We start from the raw sequence: 20,223 nt of genomic DNA, 5'->3' as shown, positions 1-20,223 counted from the left end.
GTTCTGTGTTGTTATGGCAGGTGGAGCCTCAATAGAGACACCTATTTCTAGAAATGCAGAAGTGTAGAAAAATTTATTGGCCTCTCCATTCTGCCAGTGTCTTCCATTTTCATGAACAAACAAGAAACTGGATGGCTAGGCATTCTGGGAAATGGAGTTTGCACAAGCCAGATGGTTCAGTATAAAGCTGACTAGAAACAGAGCAGAGGCGTGTGCATCTCAATGACTGACACAATAGGATCACTCTTCTCAAGAACCTGGACCTCCTCAAGGACACTTAAAGAAGGGATAATGGGTCAAACCTGGCCAACCCAGTACAGTTCAACACAGTATCTAAGCATTTGGTTGCCATAGTTACAGTATGTCAGAAGTCACAAATGTGCCAGAGAAGGATGCATGCAGCAAGTGCAAGAGAGCAATGCATAAGTTCCAGCACAGTCACTAGCCCAACAGTACAGCATCCTTTGTTCTGGTCAGAATACCATCTACATCATCTCATTTAATTTTCCCAACACTGTCACAGTCGCAGAACTATTGCAGTCTTTCTGTGAAAAGAGCTCTTGGGTAGGTGGGTTGGAGATCAGGGGTAGTGGCGAGGGGATAGGGGATTTTTTTAGAGGGGAAACTAGGAAAGGGGATAACATTTGAAATGTAAATAAAGAAATATCTAATAGAAAAAGAAAAAGAAAAGAGCTCTTGGAACTATGTGACATGTGGCCTGGAATGTGGGCAGGATTAGGTACATTCTGGGATAAATCAGATAAGGTTCAAAGAGACTATGTGAGTAGACCCCCAACACCACATTGCTTGTAGGTTACAGAATCTAATTTTAAACTGAAGCCTGCCTTCTTCCAGCCCAATACAGTAGTTAGCCAGCTAAATACTGGCTTTGGGCCCTTGACTCAACCCTTCTTAGCCAGGATGATCATGTATAGGGATTGTTGGTTTTTTTTGTTTGTTTGTTTGTTTTTTTTTTTTTTTTAATTCAACACGTCTCATCTGTTTCCACTGCAGTAAGGATGTCAAACTATGCAGTGAAAGGAGCTGCATTAGGATGTGGTACTAACAAGTGAGGTGCTTTGTGAATCTTCAGACAGGGTCAGAAGTTCCATCGTTTTGTGGCCTGTTCTCAAAAAGCTTAAGTTCCCTTTTGGAGTCTTACTTCGCATAGCTTACTTGTTGGATGGAAAGTTTCTGCCTCTTTGATCAGGAAAGAGTACTTCATGATAACATGGCCATGGCCAAGCCTAACGCAGAATATCCAGGTCCTTCCCTCAAGTTAGTACAGCAAAGCAAATCACTAGTAGGTAAAATAGTCATACGTGGCAGGGAATAGAGTGAAAGTTGCGTTAACAATGAGCTTTGTTGGATTACTTAGAGGATACAGCCCTTAAACAGAAAAGACTAAACTAGTGGTTCTCAACATTCCTAATGCTGTGACAACAGTTTCTCAAGTTGTGGTGACTCTGACCCATAAAAGTTATTTTTGTTGCTACTTCATAACTGTAATTTTGCTACTTTTATGAACCATAATGTGAATACTTTTCAAGATAGAGGTTTTCTAAAGGGGTTGAGAACAACTGGGTTAAATAGTCATGGAGGAAAAGCTTTAGTGTCTGCTGAGTTTGTGTTCAGGCTTTGGTATCAGGGTTAACTTCAGTGCTATCAGTATGAGCTGAGCTCTGAAGTACTCACTGATGTCCAAGTTCTTTGCATCATGAGCTACAGATACCTGACAGCCTTGGGGATGTCAGTATTTGTAATCCATTAGAAGTGATATGGACTTAGTTTCTGTCATCCTACAAGATAGGAAGTCATGTCCTCATGATTGTGCTAGGGACTTCAAAATTGGAAAAGTCTCAACAGAGGACTGTGTTGAAAGAGACTTTAGGTGAGAAAGAGAAATTAAGGAATGTGAGTTTTAGAGCTGACAGAATAAATGGTTGAGCATCTAGGGTTCTTTTTTTTTTTAATTAGGTACTTTCTTCATTCACACCTTTAGTGCTATCCCAAAGGTCTCCCCCCTCCTCCCCACTCCTCCTCCCCCCCACTCCCACTTCCTGGCCCTGGTGTTCCCCTGCACTGAGGCATATAAAGTCTGCACGACCAATGGGCCTCTCTTTCCACTGATGGCTGACCAGGCCATCCTCTGATACATATGCAGCTAGAGACACGAGCTCCGGTGGGCACTGGTTAGTTCATATTGTTGTTCCACCAATAGGGTTGCAGTTCCCCTTAGCTCCTTGGGTACTCTCTCTAGCTCCTCCATTGGGGGCCCTGTGTTCCATCCAATAGCTGACTGTGAGCATCCACTTCTGTGTTTGCCAGGCCCCAGCATAGTCTCACAAGAGACAGCTATATCAGGGTCCTTTCAGCAATATCCCGCTAGTGTATGCAATGGTGTCAGCGTTTGGAGGCTGATTACGGGATGGATCCCTGGATATGACAGTCTGTAGATGGTCCACCTCTTCGTCTCAGCTCCAAACTTCGTCTTTGCAACTCCCTCCATGGGCATTCCGCTCCCAATTCTAAGAAGGGGCAAAGCGTCTACACCCTGGTCTTCGTTCCTCCTGAGTCTCATATGCTTTGCAAATTGTATCCTATATCTTGGGTATTCTAAGCATCTAGGGTTCTATATGTTTTATTTCTTTTAAATTGAGGGAATAGATTAGAAAGACACAGAAAGCTCTATGGCAAGACTTGAGGGGAATGAGTTGATAAGCAACAATGTGGGTAATTGAAATGACAAGGTCATTTTAAATAGGGATAAAGGAAGCAGTGGGGTCTGCCATTGTTGCTACAGACACAGCTAACACCCCAAAAGTCCTAAAAGTCTCCAAGCCATCTTCCTTTCCATCTCTGCACTTGCCATTTTATTCTTTGCTGGACTGACTTCTCCAGTTTTCTACTTCCATAACTTCTATTCCTCCATCAAACCCTGGATGTCTCTCTTCTGATGGGGTCCTATAGCATTTGGTTCTGGATCTCCTATGTCACTATTACACTGGTTTGAAATTTCCTGCTTTATATTACCAAATTCTCCACTAAATAAAGCTTTGATTTCAAATTTCAGAAGTACTATTATTCAAAAACAAAAATACTATACCCAGTTATACAACCCTCTCCCACATTGGTATTCTTGTAATGTATTTAATATTTTACATGACTTTCTGGAATAATTTACTATTCAGTGAAAATGTAAGGACAGAATGAAGGCCAGGTGAGCAGGTGCTTTAATCCTAAAAATTAACCCAGAATTCTCCAAGGGAACTTCATTCTTTCCTTCTTATTCTTACCATTCTGTATGTGTATGTGTGTGTGTGTGTGTGTGTGTGTGTGTCCATGCAGAAGCCAAAAGGGGATTTGGAACTGGAGTAAAAGACAATTGTGAGCTACCTGATATAGATGCTGGGATCTGAACTCAGGTCATCTAGAAGAGTGTTAAGTGTTCTTACCTGCTGAACCATCTCTGTAGTCCCATAGGAATGTTTGCATTTGTGATGCTTGTCAAGGAAGTATGACTAACACATTTTTACTTGGATAGGAGACTTAGTCCTAGCACTTTTATTTTTATTTTAACTTGAGCTTTACAACTATTATGTCCCACCAGCCAACTATGACCCAGTTCCTAGATCTATTTGTAATTCATCTTTAAAACACCTGCCTTAGTATAATACATGACTGACAGAGAGTAGAGACTCAACACACTTTCAGTTAGTGAGAGAAAAATCTGTTGAAGTGGGCTGACTCTAGATAATACAAAAAGCATTGTTTTGAAAATTTTCCTTTTCTTCACTGTGAAGAAATACCCCTTCCTTGTCTGTTTACATTCCTGGGTCTGTCAACTTGTTTATTCCCCTCTTCATTTAAGTAAAGCACCCAAGCCTATTGAGGCAAACTAGATCAAATCTAAAAACAGACTAGGGGAAAGGGTACAAACCTGGGATTGGTGCTCAGATTTGGTGGATAATGGAGATTTTTAAAAAATGAAAGATAAAGTTAGTAAGGGATAAAGTTAGTAAGGTTTTAAGATGACACTGAGACTTGAGAAATTGGTCCTCTGCTTACTGGGGAAGGACATGAATTTCTACTGTTTAACAATCCAGAATAAAGCCCAGAAGCATCTTCTATCAGTACTGGAAGACATAAAGATGCCTAGATCCTCTAATGAAGTGTGATCAGCCTCCTGATTTTCTCTGGCAGGTAACAATTGCTGTGAATTAAAGAGCTGTAATTTAGATAGGTAAATATTTTGATTGTATTTTTCCTAGAAAATTCCCTCAAGTATAGGACACTGGTATCCAAAGTCCTTGGTAGTAGGTAATTCTACCACACATAGTGTGATTCATCTCTGTGCAATCTAAACTCAACTCACCGTACCTAAACTCAACTCAACTCAACTCAACTCAACTCAACTCAACTCTCCCATCATTTAATCTTAATCCAATCTAGAATATCTAAGCACAACTCTTCTTTACACAACTCATTTAATCTGAAATTACCTCATCTCTATTAGGGCAATCCAGTTCAACTCAATCAACTCATCTCAACCCAACCTAATTCATCTCAATTCATCTCAGACAAAATTCAGCAAAGCATAGCTCAGCTCAACTATATTTACCAGATCCTGCATTTTGTTTTGAGAATGTAGAGATGAATAAAGCCCTGTGCTCAGAGATGTAAAAATCTAGTGGGGGCACATTGTAGAGTAAATTCTCTTATGTCACCTGTCACCTGCCTGGGAATTATCTAATGCCTAGCCTGATAAATTTCAGAGAAACCACATACAATAAGAAGACTATAACTATTTAGTATTCATTGCCTGCCTGGGGATTATTTAGTGCCTTGCTACCTGGTAACTTTCAGAGAGACCACACACAATAAGAAGACTATAACAATTGAGTGTGCAAGGGAGTCACTGTCCCAGGTTACCTTGTGGCTTCTGAACTGAAATCCCGCTTTTGGATTGCACAGAGGCATTGCTGGAAGAAGCGGCAGAGTTCCATCAGACATGGGGTGAGTTTCTTCATGGCCAGGGGCAGAGGAGTATCTGTAATGGCCTCTTCTTGGAGGAGTGGACGAGGACACTCTGGAACATGCAATCACAGACATATGAAATCAGTAAGAGCTCAGCAAACATCTTCTCTTAGGTATGACTTCTGATAGGTTTACACAGTCTAGCCCTTATTATAGGTAGATTGGAAACAGACAATAGAGAGGGTGGTTTCATTACTGTTCAGTGAAGCTACTGTGGGAATGTCAAAAGACTGGTAGAGAATGATAGTAATAGGGTTCAGGAGGAGACCAGGCATGGGTTCTCTGAGGAGCATACATCTAAATTGTAGAATAGAAATGCACTGGGGTCAGGGCATCACTGGTACAGAGGGTATCTTACTATCATGCAAACGGATAGTTGGTAGAGGTTGGGGGAGATGGATAATGCTTTAAATACAGAGGGTGTGCTGCGGTATGTTGTGTGTGTGTGTTTGTGTGTGTGTGTGTGTGTGTGTGTGTGTGTGTGTGTGTGTGTATGTGTGTACATGCACACACACACATGCATGTGTAAGGCCTCAGGAAGGTGTGATGATTAGTATTGACATGTTGAAAGGATCTAAAATCACTTGGAGTGGATTAATTGAGGTGGGATGGCTCACTTTAAGGGTGGGTGACAACATCTCATGAGGTGAAGTACTGGACTGAATAAAAAACAGGAAATATTCTGGGAACCAAGATTCATCTTCCTCTGTTTCCCAGCAGTAGATACAATTTGAGAGCTGGCTCTCAGCTCCTCCCGCCAGGGTGGACTGTACCCTTGAACTGTGTGCCCAAATAAACCTTAAAATCCTTAAGTCACTATTGTCAGGTAATTTTGTCACAGCAGTAAGAAACTAATGCAGAAGAGAATTACAGATTCGAAAAATGAATCTAGCAATCCAAGTCTGGAAGCTGGACAATGGCTTCTGAGCTCTCCTCCTTTGGGAGTAGGTTGATTATGTATCATGTAGCCAGATCTTCATTATTGTTTAGTATGTGACATTTAGGAAATGAATACAAATATTAAGCAAAGGAGAAAATAAGTTCTTAAAGACCTCATCTTATCAGATCTCCTAAAACTGCATCAAATTCCTGGGGCTGCACCCAGGCAATGTTACTGAAAGACCCACAACGTGAGGACTCCCCCACGTTCTGACTCAGGAGAGGCGACACCCCAAATCACACAAGAAACGGTCTTGCTGCAACTGCAAGAGGATTTTTATTCGAGAGCGTTCTCGGGCCCATGGTCATACACCACGCAGGGGTAGAGGACCATGGCGCCCCGGGTAGCTGTATAAGGGGGTATTTAAAGGAAGAAACCACAACTCAAGGAAGTGGGGAGGGCGTTGTTGGAAAAATACCAAAGATACCAGTTAAGAGTCACAAGGAAGTGCAAAGTCACAAGAGTCACAGAGAATACCTGGTAATTGTTCTGGTTAACTCTCAGTTTCTAAGAGCCCCTAACAATAGCACATTTGCATGGCAGTTTCCGGAGTTGGTCAGGGTGACTTTCTTTGAATGAACACTCTTTGAACCCAGGAAGCAGGTAGGTGGAGGAAGGAATGTCACTATCAAGGTATGATTAGCATACCTTGGAGCAATGAGTCACAAAGGTCACATTCCCAAGCCTAGAATTTTGTTACTTCTTCATTACAAGAAGAATGACTCAGAGTCAGCATGCAGAGCAACTGAGAGGACTCAGGAAGTCCTTCCACACAGAGCATATGGCACTATTCCTGCCGTGGAGCAAACATAAATAATAGCTAGTATTGTTGATTTACTTATTGAAAGATGTTGAGAGTCTACCATGTGCCAGGCACCAACAAACTAGTAATACAGCAATGAACAAGAAGGAGCAGGGCCCTCCTCTCACAGGGCTTGTCACCTAGGACTAGAAATTATATTAGGATGTTACAATTTACACAGGATGGGCCACCCATCACCATTAAACAAAATGACACAACATCTAGAAATGAACAGACAGGGATAGTTGCTTCTCTAATGTTGTTTTGACTGTTGCCTAGCAGACACCCTGGGACTATCTAGTTTTATAGGAGGGTGAAGCTTTTGATTTGATTTGATTTGATTTGATTTGATTTGATTTGATTGTTTTGAGACAGAGTCTCAAAAGTTTAGGTTGACCTAAAACTTGTCATATAGCTGAGATAATTTTAGAGTTGTAAGAATACAGGAATGTAACTATCTGTAAATATAACTTATTTTCTATTGAGCATTTTTTGTTTTTTACAGCTCTGTAGTGGTACAAATTAACTGATACTAACATGTAGCTACTGTCTGAAAACACTACAGATAACTCCTATTTATAGCAATGTAAGTGTCTGGCAAGTGTACATTTGTTTTTTGTCACATTTCAGATAGAAGAACTATAACTATAAGTTATAAATCAGCAAGCTCCTTTGAAATTACTTCCCTATATTGGCTTGTAAATCTGATACCCTACACATACAGTGTTAAGACCTTTCTGATCTTCTCATCAATTACTGAATTGAATAGCATCTTTAATATACTACACACTTATATTCTAAATTTTACAAGACTTTTCTTGTGGTAGTATGGATGGAACCAAGGTCTTCATGCTTAGCAAGAGACCAACAACCAAACCTAACCCCACTCTGGGAGTTTTTAAATAATAATTTATCAGCAACTGCTACCCTCACTCCAGTTAAGTCTGCTTGACAGGCCGAGAGGCCTGGAAGCACTCATGAGGCAAAGAGTTTCAAGGAAACTATGCCTCCTGGAACCTTGGCATTCTCAAAATCCATATACTCAAACCCTATCCCGGTGTTAGTATGGTGTATCCTCTCTTTCAGTATTGTTTTATTACAAGTGCCTTTAAAGATTGAATTTTAACATAGGTGAGCCTCCACCAGTGTTCCAACATCCTAGAAAATCCTTGAAGCCAATGAGCTTGGAATTCAGTAGGAATTCAGTGAGGTTACCTATTCAGTAACATTCAAATTTACTTCTAGTAGAAACAGTGAAACTAATTAGGTGTTACAAAGAATGGAGCTAGAATAGCTCAGGGCTAGTCTGCAGAGTGATTACTTAGGACAGTAGTCAGTTTCACCCAAACAAGGGAATACACAATGGCCTAGTGAATAGGTGGATTTACCATAAAAGAGTTAGGGAATCCTCCTGAGACAGGTTTCTTCACTAGGCCCAAAGGAACTGCATGATCAGGCATTTACTAAGAACCCCTGGTGGTAGGCTTACCAATAGACTAGCATTACACTTGGCTCCCTTCTTAGTGGTAAACAAGGTCTGGTCCCCTCCATCTTTTGATGTATACATTCCTTATGTTTTGTGTCACTGTAACTTAGCTGATGTGTCTCGCCTGGTTTCTTGTTATTCTCCTGTATAAAAAAGTTTGATGCTCGATTTGACAAATTACACTCAGATTCAATACATTCTCTCATGTAGTTTTTGTTTGTCATTCGCTGTCTCCTTCACCCACCTGCAACCAGAGACCTGTTCTATGCAGGTAGGAGACCCAAAAAGGGGGATAGTCTATGGCAAGCAACATTTAGCAAATAGAGGGTTCACAAAGCTATGGAATTTTAAAACATGTAGAAAAAATACTTTTCCATGAGTCTGCTAGAACATTAACTACCCCCATACCACAGAGAACAGCCAGACTCCCATCAATGTGCCATTTAGCATCTACGATGAGCCAGGTACTTCCCTCAGATTTTTTCCAATGATTACCTCATCTAGTCCTTGTAACAACTGTGAAGCAGATATTGGAAGTCTTGTCATATAGAAGAGTTTACTGAGCATGAAATAGATCAGTCACACTATTGGGAGGGAGTGATTCTTCACAGACCTGACTCTAGGCTCATGCTCAATAAGCACCATACCCCTACTGTATAACCAGCATCCGTAAGAATGGATTTGTACACATCACTTCCATGATACACTTCATATGTACTTCTTGGCTTCAGGGAGTGACCTCAGGAACCTACATGATCTAATAGAGGTCACTCCTACAGTTCACTCAAGTACCAACACATCACTTTAATTCTGATTCCTAAACATGACCTGAATCTCGCTGACTATGCAATTATGCTTTACTCTTAGCCACATCGTCATATATATATATATATATATATATATATATATATATATATATATATGAGTCCCCTCACTGCACCTTTTATCCCAGTATCTCTGTAGTTTTCATTCTGAGGTCAGGGATATCATTGCACAGTACATATCAGGACATATGGCTTTTCATTGCCTCAGAACATGGGCCAGATTCCTTGTCAGGGCAGCATCTTGCTCTTAATTTCACTCTTTCTGGCCTCAGTTCCTATGGATCTTACTTTCACCACAAGAATTCTAGCTACAGAGGCCCTTCTCAGTCCCCAGGAATGTCAGTTTTCTCGCTTCCGTGGGTTTGCTTATGCCAAGGCTCTGTAGGAGTACATGCTTAGCAGCATCTTGTCAGAAAGTACTTTTTCACTTGGGTCCCTGCATGACTTCTTCAGCTAAAAGGATTCTCCTCCTCACTAGCTGTACAAAGTACTGATTATTTCTTCACTCAAGAACTGTATAATGCTCTTCCTTTACTAGTCATTTGTAGTGTGTGTGTGTGCATGCCACATCTTAGAAGAGGTAATACAAAAATATAAAATGATCACAGATATTGGAACTAGGCATATATGGTTTCCAAATTCAGCCTCTTGTCTATAGGACCCATCAGAATCCTTTAATGAAGATAGCATTATCTGCCTTCAAGAATTATTGGACAGATAAATTGAGATATCCCTAACTCTAGGCCTTGCACATAGTAGGAGCTCAATATATGTTCACTAAAGAGATAATTGAATGACTAATAAAAACCTTTGTGGGATATTTTAAAAATGATTTCTGAATGAGTAAAATAATTTACTCAAAGATGTCAGAACCTCTTTTATGAAGTAAATGCTTCGTGAGACAGATGATAGACAGAAGGATGGAGATGGCATGCAGTAGATAGGCAGATAGCAATGTATTAAAGAATCATCAGCAGAAATGGCTAGGAATATATGGACAGATAATACATGATAAACAGGTGGATAGACAGACAGAGATAGCTGTATAGATACAGCTATAAATATAAATATGGATGTAGATATAGCTGATGTGTGTCTTAGAACTTTGACAATATTCTTGGCACCACCAGTGTTTTTCTTTAGATATCCTAGGACAAGAGACACAATTTCTTGGTAGCACAGTTGTGCCTTTGTGTCTAAAAGGCCCATTCATCATTCACTGGAGCCTGTTAGGATTGAAGTAAGTCTGAGGATTTATGAAACAGGAGTCTGTGCAGGCTCCAGCAACTTAATAATGCCCTGTTGACATATGACTGACCAGTGCTGAGACATTCAGGAAGTTTGTATGGGAAGATATTCAGGAGAAGGTGGGGCTTAAGGACCTATCCATCTTTGAGGGCTTACTTTATCTCCCTTTTGTAGGGAGCTAACAGTCCAGAAAAAAAAAGTATGTGATAGCCAAAAGTTGAGAATAGAAATTCAAGTCTTGGGAGTTCTGTAAACTGTATCTAGGACATGGCAGCTTCTCAAACCCATTGAATGGAGTGCTCAGGGATACGGCTAGCAGGGCATCCTTTAAAACACAGTCACAGGGAGTTGTGTCCTGCAGTTGGGGCTTAGATTTTGCAGCAGTCATTTAGGCCTTCTCTCTCTGATCAGTCAACCAGCAGCCAACAAGCTCATCACGAGAGCAGCTTCTGCTTGCAAAGTGATCAGCACATTTTCTAGATGTTCACTCAATGAATGTTGATCAAATTAAATAACGCAGAGCTTTAAAATCCCAAGTCAATTCAGCATGCATTATCTTAATACAAAACAATGTAGAAGGGAATAAAGAGAACAGATGTTTTTAGTGTTCACAGTAATTGCAGTGGTTCTTGCTTTAAATTGAGAGTATCAATCCTGGAGGCTACCCTTCATAAAAGTAGTTGAGCTAGATTTGCATCCTAGCAGTCTGAGTTTACATTGATAAAACAAACCTTATTAGACTATGCAACCACATTCGTAAAACACAAGCTTAAGCAACCTACTCACTTGAAACTTGATGGGCTGCTGGGACCCGGGCTGGCTCTTTCTCAGGGATGGATGGCCACTCTGCAGGAATACCATCTGTAAAAATTAAGAAGAACATTCTCCAAAACTGAAATGAGATGCCCTTGGGCCATTATACACAAACAGTCCTAACACCTTCAAGGTGAGGGTTCTTACAAATCCACAGAGGAGTGATAACCCAAGAAAAAGAAGTGGTTTAGCTACAATTTTGCAGTCCAGCAATGCCATGAAATCAATTCTTCTGATTCTTTCCCTGTAATAATGTACAGTGAACACATGCTTGCAGGTGCTGCTGCGCCACTGTTCCTCTTCTCCCAGGCTACACTTTCTTCTGAGCTATGCAGTTTCTTGGTCAGACCAAGCAGTCTCACCTGTCTGTGGGACTCTAGGAGCTGGAGCTTGGGTTGGGTTTGTAGTCTGTGTTCCAGGCATGAGTGTTCCTGAGAAGGGAGGAGAAAGATGACCATGCATCGCTTAAAGGGGAGCACCATCTAAAGAAGATGCTTACATTCTTACCAGTTTGACTGACTAGGCAGACACTAAGATAGATGTTGAAGGTGCAGGAGTAAGAAATAGAGATGCAATCAAGTTCTTCCTGGAGTACGTAAGGGAATGAATGTGTCCCACCAGTTACTGGTAACATATGATGGAGCCATTGGGAACTTGCCAATATAGTAAGATATAGTGACACTGTATGGCACAACAATGATACTGAACAAGGAAGTATATGAGTATGGACCCTCTGAGACAACTTGTATTGATCTGATACATAGTCTACATATGGACTTCAGCCAGATTTATGATAATCACTTGTCAATCATTTTAATAATAGCCTAGATTCTCAATTCACCATCTGTCTTTCATGCTCATAAAGTTTTGGTTTTAGGACCACTTCAGGCCCTGATCCCTGCTGATATGAGTCTGGTCTCTAGCAAGTCAGCAAAACAGCCATCAGAGAGAGAGAGAGAGAGAGAGAGAGAGAGAGAGAGAGAGAGAGAGAGAGAGAGAGGGAGGGAGGGAGGGAGGGAGGGAGGGAGGGAGAGAGAGAGAGAGAGAGAGAGAGAGAGAGAGAGAGAGAGAGAGAGAGAGAGAGAGAGAGAGAGATCCTTTCTGAGGATGAATGAGAAGAATAAGGCTGGGGTACAACCTGATCTAATAGATTGGCACCCAGTTCAGCAGGCACCATTGTTGACTGCAACAAGGAACCTATGGCTAGTGAGAGTAGGTCTGAAAGGCAGAGCAAAAAGCGTCTGCAAAGAGGAAAGAGCAATTAGTATTGTTCTGTGGATGGACTCTAGGAAACGAAGTGGAGAGTTGGGGGGAGGATGCTGGGGAGCTCATGTTTCAGCCAACACTACTATGATGTAGTCTACTATTTATGATTGCTCTTCTGCTGGGACTAAGTTTTATGGTGTCCAGTTTGACATGGCTGTCACTCCATGATCCTCCATGTGAATTGCAGAGATGAATGCTACAGATGAATGCTCATTCACATTTAGTCCATAACTATCAGAAACCCCAACTCCAATGGTAAACTCATTTTCTCAGGAAGAATCACCATCTTTTGATTTCTATTCAGGTAGAGTGACTAGACTATGACCTCCACTAACGAAGGTACCAGTAGCGGTTGCTTCCTTGATGGATCTCTGTGTAAATCTTGACAGTTGAGCCACATCCAACTTGACTATGACTATCATTTAGTTTGACAGACTGGCTCTGTGATCACAGAATACTGAAGTTTGTAAGGGACTGAGGGCCCTTGATGGTGCCTGTTGTGGGTAGCTTGGGTAGCTTACAAGAGTTACAGGAAATGATTGCTGTCCAAATGCTTATATCCTAAACCAAACTCCTTGCCCTGAAAACTCTTAATAATTACAAGAAAATGGAAACTCAGAGGCAGAAGAAAATTTTCTCTGAACAGTGTATGTAGTTAAGGCACGATCACAGTCCAGCTGTATCTAAATCTGAGGTAGAGCTGACTTTTAAGGTGACTGTGGTTCCATTGACTAAAGCAAAGTGAATTTGTTTAAATTTCCTCTACACTAGTACAAGGGAAAGAGGGAAAGGAAGTCAAAGGAAGAGGGTTAGAAGAGTGAATATGGATGAAGCATGTTACCAGCACACATGGCAATGACATCATGAAATGCTTTACAATTAATATGGAAAAGTAAAGAGGGGCAGCTGGAGAGTCCTGTGAAGAAGGGACATTTGTTTTTTAATTCATAAATAAGAATAAATGAGTGGAATAAAGAAAAGAAGGAGAATAAGTTTGTTTTATAATCATTTATGAAATCACTACTTTTTCCTACTTTTCAGCATGTGTATTAGATTTCAGAACATTAAAAAGGCATACAAGGAACCCCAGTGGAGTAATGGAGACACCAACCCACCCACAAAAGTTGCATTCCAAAATTTGTCCTGTCTACAAGTAATACAAGCACAGGGGATGAAGCAGAGACTGAGGGAGTGGCCAACCAATAACCAGTCCAACTTGAGACCCATTCCATGGGTAAGCACCAATTCCTAACACTATTAATGATACTTTGTTATGCCCGCAGACAGGAGCATGTTGTCCTCTGAGAAGTTCCACCCAGCAACGGACTCAGACAGATACAGGCACTCACAGCCAAACAGTGGATAGAGCTTGGAGATTCTTACAGAAGAATAAAGGAAGGTTTGCGAGCTTCAAAGGGGACAGGAACTCCACAGGAAAACCAACAGAGTCAACTAACCTGGACCATTAGGGCTCTCAGAGTCTGAACTATCAACCAAAAAACATACATGGGCTGGACCTAAGCCTCTTGGCTCATATGTAGCAGATATGCAGCTTGATCTTCGTGTGGGTCCTGAACAACTGGAGTGGTAGCTATCTCAAAAGCTGTTGCCTGTAGGTGGGATATGTTCTTCTAGCTGGGCTGCCTTATCTGGCTTCAGTAGGAGACAAAGTTCCTAGCCTCAAAGAGACTTGAAGTGCCACAGTAGGAAGGGAGTGCCAGGGGCCCCCTGCCTTCCCAGAGGAGAAGGGGACAGAGAAGGGGAAGGATTGTGGGAGGAGGTGACTGTGAGGGGGCAGTGAGAGGGATATAAAGTGCATAAGTAAAATAAAATAAAATTTTAAAAAGAGGTTTTTTAAAACAGACTTGTTCAAGTGTGATTGCAAAGAAGATGAATGGTGTCTCTCACCTGAGGCCCTGCTGGGCTGTGCTAGTCGGCTGGGTGTAGTCAGTATTCCAGTAGGATGCAACAGGTTTCCTGTGCTCCTGAGCTTCTGGGCATCTTCAGTGGAGGCTGATGTGGAGGGAAGGCTTGCCCAGGGTGGTCCTTCAGGTGTGCTATCATCCACAGTCAGTGGCATAGGCATGGATACTGTAGGTGCTTGTGTGTATCTATTTGTCCCCCATGGTGTTCTGGTCATGTTCCCTGAAGTGTGTTGAAAGGGACAACCATTGGTATTGCTGTACTTGATCTCCTTGATCATGTGTAAAACTGCAGACATAAAAAAATGCTCTCAAAGGGCAAGTGAAATATTTATTTATAACACAGATAATTATTACATTTTACTGGGGAGTGAAAAAGACAGATTAAACTGAATTTTGTTTTCTTTGGCAACAAGCCAAAAGAAACACCTGGAGAGATGGCCTGGTTTTGCAGAAGACCAAAATCTGTTCCCAGAACCCATACAGTGGCTCTCAATCACCTATATCTGCACCTCTAGGGGATCTGGTGTCGTCTTCTGGCTTCTGGTAGTTTCATGCAAGTGATGCACATACATTCATGCAGGACACAGGCACTCATGCATACACAGAAGATAAAACTAACTCAGTCTTTGAAAAATAAAACCCCCAAATCCTCTCTAAACCTCTTAGACCCCTAGGAAGCTAGTGGATGTGGTTGGGGACAGGGGAGCTGTCTCAAATATACGAGATTTATTTCTAATTATACAGTAGGATGGGAAGGTTGTTTGAGATGAGGAGATCTGCAGGCAATGGAATGGCCTGGTTTTCTTCACACTGTGAAGCAAGTTACTTATTTTAATTATTCAATTTGTTCTTGGTTTTAGTGTTAGAGAATTCCGGGCCTTGCACATGCTGTGTATAGTTTTGAATATGATTGTGTTTGAACAGTAGTTCTCTTACATTGCTTCTTGTGTTTGTTCACAGCAGCAAAGAGAGTACCAAATACACTAAAGAAGCACTTGGCACTGAGGTACATTCACTGCCCCTTTTAGCCTTGACATTAAATTGGAGATAATTAATGATAATGGTGATGGTGGTGATGGTGGTGGCGGTAGTGGTAACAACTCACCAAGCTTTCCATAGTTAAGCTAAATATTCCCTAATCGTCTTTAAAAAAAAATGATAGTTTCACATTGGTTCACGTGGAAAAAAAGCTAATAATCTTTTCTCTCAAATTACAGGGCTAATTGTGATGGATGATTTTACAGCTGTGAGTTAAGTGGGGGAACGTTTGCTTATCCAGAACACCAGCTCTCCCTTCATGTAATGATGCCATTACTTTCACGAAAGTTCTGAGGTTTGCCTTATATGAAGCAGTGTTTCCTTTGAGGACCATGGGCAGGGATTTTATGACTTTTCTTACCTCCAGAAATCATATATTTTTACATTATACTGGAGTATTTTACAATTTTGTGTAGTTTTCACAATGTAAGTTACGGTATTAGCTTTTGGTAGAAAATCTAAAAAGTTGTAGTTGGTAGAGTTGAATTCTATTCCACTCCACTGTTTGAGACACACCCTTTTCACAGCCTGCTTCTTCTTGTCCATCCTTACCTCCTTGAGGGAAGGCTTTTTGCTATGCTAGGATGTCCTTCTTGGGCTTATACATGAAAGAGCTCAATGTAAGTTAGTTTACATCATGAATATAGTTTGCTTTCCTGTAACTCCCTTCTATCTGTGAGCTTGAGAGACAATGGGAACATTTAAAGAGCCATTTTCAAACTGTCCTCCTGGCTGGAAGCAAAGGATATCTTTTGATGAGCGAGTGAATGAATGAGTTGTACTGATGCAGATCCATCCTCGGCATAGATAATACTGTTACTGAAAGAGATCACTCAGTTTTGTACATGTCTCAGGTCACTGCATTGTACCTTTTGTGTTTGGTGACAATACTGTCAATATTGCATACAATGTGGTAGGATTGACTAGGAAAAATCTTGCCCAGTAACTGGTGGCATCATTTCATGTTGGTGTGGAGTCACTAACACACCTTTTGGTATGGATCTCCAATGAGGAGCAAATTAACCAATCTGTGCCTTAAAATGTTGACCTCACTGTTTCCTGTGAATTTGCAGAGAAAGACATCTACCTACATTGTTGAAGTAAAAATGTCTTATTCCAGCAGTTACTATCATCATACAAGATATTGTCAGTGGGGGAGGTGACGTTAAGGATATCAGAGAACTCTTGGTATTATTTTTAGGACTTTGTTTGTTTGTTTGTTTTTTGAGACAGGGTTTCTCTGTGTAGCCCTGGCTGTCCTGGAACTCACTCTGTAGACCAGGCTGGCCTCAAACTCAGAAATCCACCTGCCTCTGCCTCCCAAGTGCGGGGATTAAAGGCATGTGCCACCACTGCCCGACTATTTTGGGGGACTTCTTAAGACAGTGGTTTTCAGTATAGATATCTATTAATATGAATTCTAGAAGTACATATCATCAGTAAAATTTCCATCATTGACTGACTCTTCTGAACCCTGCTACATTAAGCTGTGGCATCATTTTAGGTGCTGGGAAGAATTAGATGGACGTGTTTTGTTTAATTATGTGAGACTAAAGGAAACAGAAGAGAGACACAGCAGAGTAAAGAAAAACCAAGAAAGCATCTTACTCGAGCTTGGGGAACCACTGTGTGTGCCTATGGTTCCAACAGGAAGCTCTGGAAACATCTGTTTGCTTTCTGTCAACTCTTTCTCTGAAGGAGCACTTGTCTTTGTCCAGGGGAGGGACTTCAGAGCAGATACCCATTGTGTGCTCCAGCGTGCAGAATATGGTCTTAGAAGTGACTGCTGGCTTTGAGTTGTGAGCCTTGGAGTCCTTGCTGTTCCCCTGGTGGTTGCTCCTCAAAGGAAACAGCCAATGGTAGTTTTAACTTACTTGCCACTTTGGGCACATAGAACTGTTGAGTCACGAAAACACAATTAGGCAGTAGTTATATAAAGTGCAGACATTATGATATTACTGTGAGTGGTACCAAATGTCACCAAAGGATGTTTTCTCTTGAATGAACAATGGGGCTAAATATCATACAAGTGCTGTGTGATAAACTGCTGTGAACAGAAAGTAAAGTTGTCAGATCTAAGAGTGCCTGGCTGACTGTCTCTCCTGATGACACTCAGTGACTTGTCAGAGCCTGAGTGTCTCTCTGCAGTCCTCAGCTGCTCCATGACTCAGATCCTTGTCTCTGCAAGAGTAATGAGGCCCATACTATCTGCCCTATGGCCACATGTAGGAACATAAAGTGAAGCTGGACTTTCCAAAAGAAACTACTTGAAAGACTGACCTTCAGCAAGACTGGTAGATTTTTTAAAATATGAATTTGTCTAATGACCTTGCTTATTCCACAAGGGATAGGAAAAAGAGGTACAAATGTTAAATTGACTAATGCTCTCCTTTAGGAAGACTGAGATGATGTTAGGCTGAGATAAGTGGACCTAAGGTGAGAGGTACCCATTAGCCTACAGGGTTGCTTTTGCTGGGTGGAAAGGTCTGATCCTCACTTAGCCTGTGTTGGATTTTATTTGCCACTTGCCCTTTGGAAGGTATTGAGTAAAGGGAACTTACTATGTAATTGCAGGAGGTGATCCTATTGGAAGAGGGTTTTGTGCATTGTGTATTCAGATGCTGATTTCTGTGCCCTGAGATCTAGTTATACTCTGGACATAGGCATTGTCATGGATATTGAAGACTCTCCTGTACCAATGTGGTATCAAGTATGTTCCCCAATTGGTTAATACAAAGCTGAACAGTCAATGTGGTGGTTTGAATATCCTTGTCCACTGGAAAGTTGCACTATTAGGAGGCATGGCCTTATTGAAGTAGGTCTGGCCCTGTGGGAGGGGGCTCTGAGGTCTCCTCAGTTCAGGCTCCATTGAATGTGGAATCAGACCCTCCTTCTGGCTCCCTTTGGAAGATAGTCCCCTCCTGACTGCCTTTGGATCAAGATATAGAACTCAAAGGTCTTCCAGTTATCATGTCTACCTGTATACTGCCATGCTTCCTGCCATGATGATAATGGATTGAACATCTGAAACCATAAGCCAGCCCCAATAGAATCTTCTCCTGTATAAGAATTGCTTTGGTCAAGGTGTTTCTTCACAGCAATAAAACCCCAATAAATCCCCTATTGGGGATCTGCTCTTCAGAAAGAGCACTAAGACAGCCATTGACTGCGCAGAGAAGACAGGAAGGCTAGACTTCTAATCCCAGTCTGGGGTTCCAGGGAGGAAACCTAGGTAGAAGGAGTTCACCAGGAGGCAGGTGAGGATCCAGGAGAAGGGCCATAAGATGAAGGAAGAAGATGGTCGCCATGAGGTCTGATAAGAAGGTCACCAAAGGAATTCTCCAAAAGGACAGACAGCTACAATAGAGTGAACAGACCAAATGCATATAACTCAGGACATATGGTTAGCTAGTTAGCATAGAACATGCTATGTTTGAAACACCTGATCAGTTATTGTGCTTAAAATTTGTTGAATAAATCTAAGCCGGGCGTGGTGGCGCACGCCTTTAATCCCAGCACTCGGGAGGCAGAGGCAGGCGGATTTCTGAGTTCGAGGCCAGCCTGGTCTACAGAGGGAGTTCCAGGACAGCCAGGGCTATACAGAGAAACCCTGTCTCAAAAAACCAAAAAAAAAAAAAAAAAATCTATAAGTCTCCATCTCAAACATTTGGGAGCTAGCTGCATCAGAAAAAAAAAAAAAAAACCTGCCTTTTAAATAGTATTCTATAGACTCCCAATTCTCCTTTCTTTTCTCCTGTTTCACATTTAGACCTCAAACTTCTCACATTACCTAACCCTTGATCCCAAGTGTTAGACCTGGACTAGGTCTTCTTAGCCCAACTGTCACCTGACCAGGCAAATGCCCATCAGGCATTTCAGCAGCACTGCCAGTGTGTAGATAGCTTTTCTTTTTCCAGAGGATCTGTCCTTACTGAAAGAGGACTACTGGGACCCAGGATTGAAAGTGGGGGTGAAAAGCTGAGACTGACTCAGCTCTCAGTTCCATCCTCAGAAGCAAGCAAGAAAAGGTACCTTGTTATAGGCCTAGTTCATCTCCTTACCAAGTGACCCTGTCCCTTGCAAAATGAGCTTTCTTCTACACCATGGCCAAAAGATGTTCTGCACTAAAACAAACCAGACTACTGCTATAGAACTGGAGCATCACTGATTGTGTTTCTCCATTCACTGTTGAGACACTAATGAAAAGCTTACTCTGTGCGAATGTCATGGGACACACTGATGAATAAGGCACTCCGTGGGATAGCAGGTGGTTGTTCTCCTTCAAGGTTCGTTCACTGAGGAGGTTCACATGTAAATGTCACTGTGGTGTAACCTATTGTGACTGAGTTCAGATGACAAACAGATACTGAGTTGAGCCACAAAATATAGACTATGGTTGGGAATCTTTAGGACATGAGAAGATAGCATCTGGGGTGACAAATGACAGACCTTCAGGAGTATAAAACACCACAGAGTAGGACAAAACCTCCACATAGAGATGACAGAATAAACAAGCTTGAACACAATACTGGGAAAATGTTTTGTGCTACCAACATGGACATTGATTTCAAATTGAATGTAGACAAAGAATCATGGGAAAATAACAAATACATGAAGAAGAAAATGTGTTCTCTCTAAGGGCTCTGGAGCCTCTGTTGCTGCTGACTGTTGGGTTTGATCAGGTAAGGGACATACCTAAGTCATATCTAAGGACCATTGCTCTTGTGCCAAAGCATGGACAGTTTAAAGGGAGAATGCAAGAGCATGACAAAAGGAACTTAGCCATAGTCCATTTTATGTACATGATGAGAACTGGAGACACACACACACACACACACACATAC

The 20,223-nt window shown here is 41.5% G+C and overlaps 1 protein-coding gene across 1 annotated transcript in view; it reads right to left on the bottom strand.

Annotated features, from left to right (window-relative positions):
- Positions 1-4,164: 4,164 nt before the first annotated feature.
- Hhla1 (HHLA1 neighbor of OC90) overlaps positions 4,165-20,223 on the bottom strand; it is a 36,576-nt gene continuing 20,517 nt past the window's right edge. The window contains exons 11-16 of the mRNA XM_021182717.1: positions 16,988-17,215; positions 14,325-14,561; positions 11,513-11,581; positions 11,124-11,198; positions 4,933-5,089; positions 4,165-4,213 (exon numbers count right to left, since the gene is read on the bottom strand). Of these exons, the coding sequence (XP_021038376.1) occupies positions 4,165-4,213; positions 4,933-5,089; positions 11,124-11,198; positions 11,513-11,581; positions 14,325-14,561; positions 16,988-17,215 (815 nt within the window). The remainder of the gene's footprint in view (positions 4,214-4,932; positions 5,090-11,123; positions 11,199-11,512; positions 11,582-14,324; positions 14,562-16,987; positions 17,216-20,223) is intronic.

This window comes from Mus caroli, unplaced genomic scaffold (assembly GCF_978045245.1).
Source record: "Mus caroli unplaced genomic scaffold, Mus_caroli_1 scaffold_16, whole genome shotgun sequence".
Lineage (NCBI taxonomy): Eukaryota > Metazoa > Chordata > Mammalia > Rodentia > Muridae > Mus > Mus caroli.
This window is presented reverse-complemented; position numbering and strand designations above follow the sequence as displayed.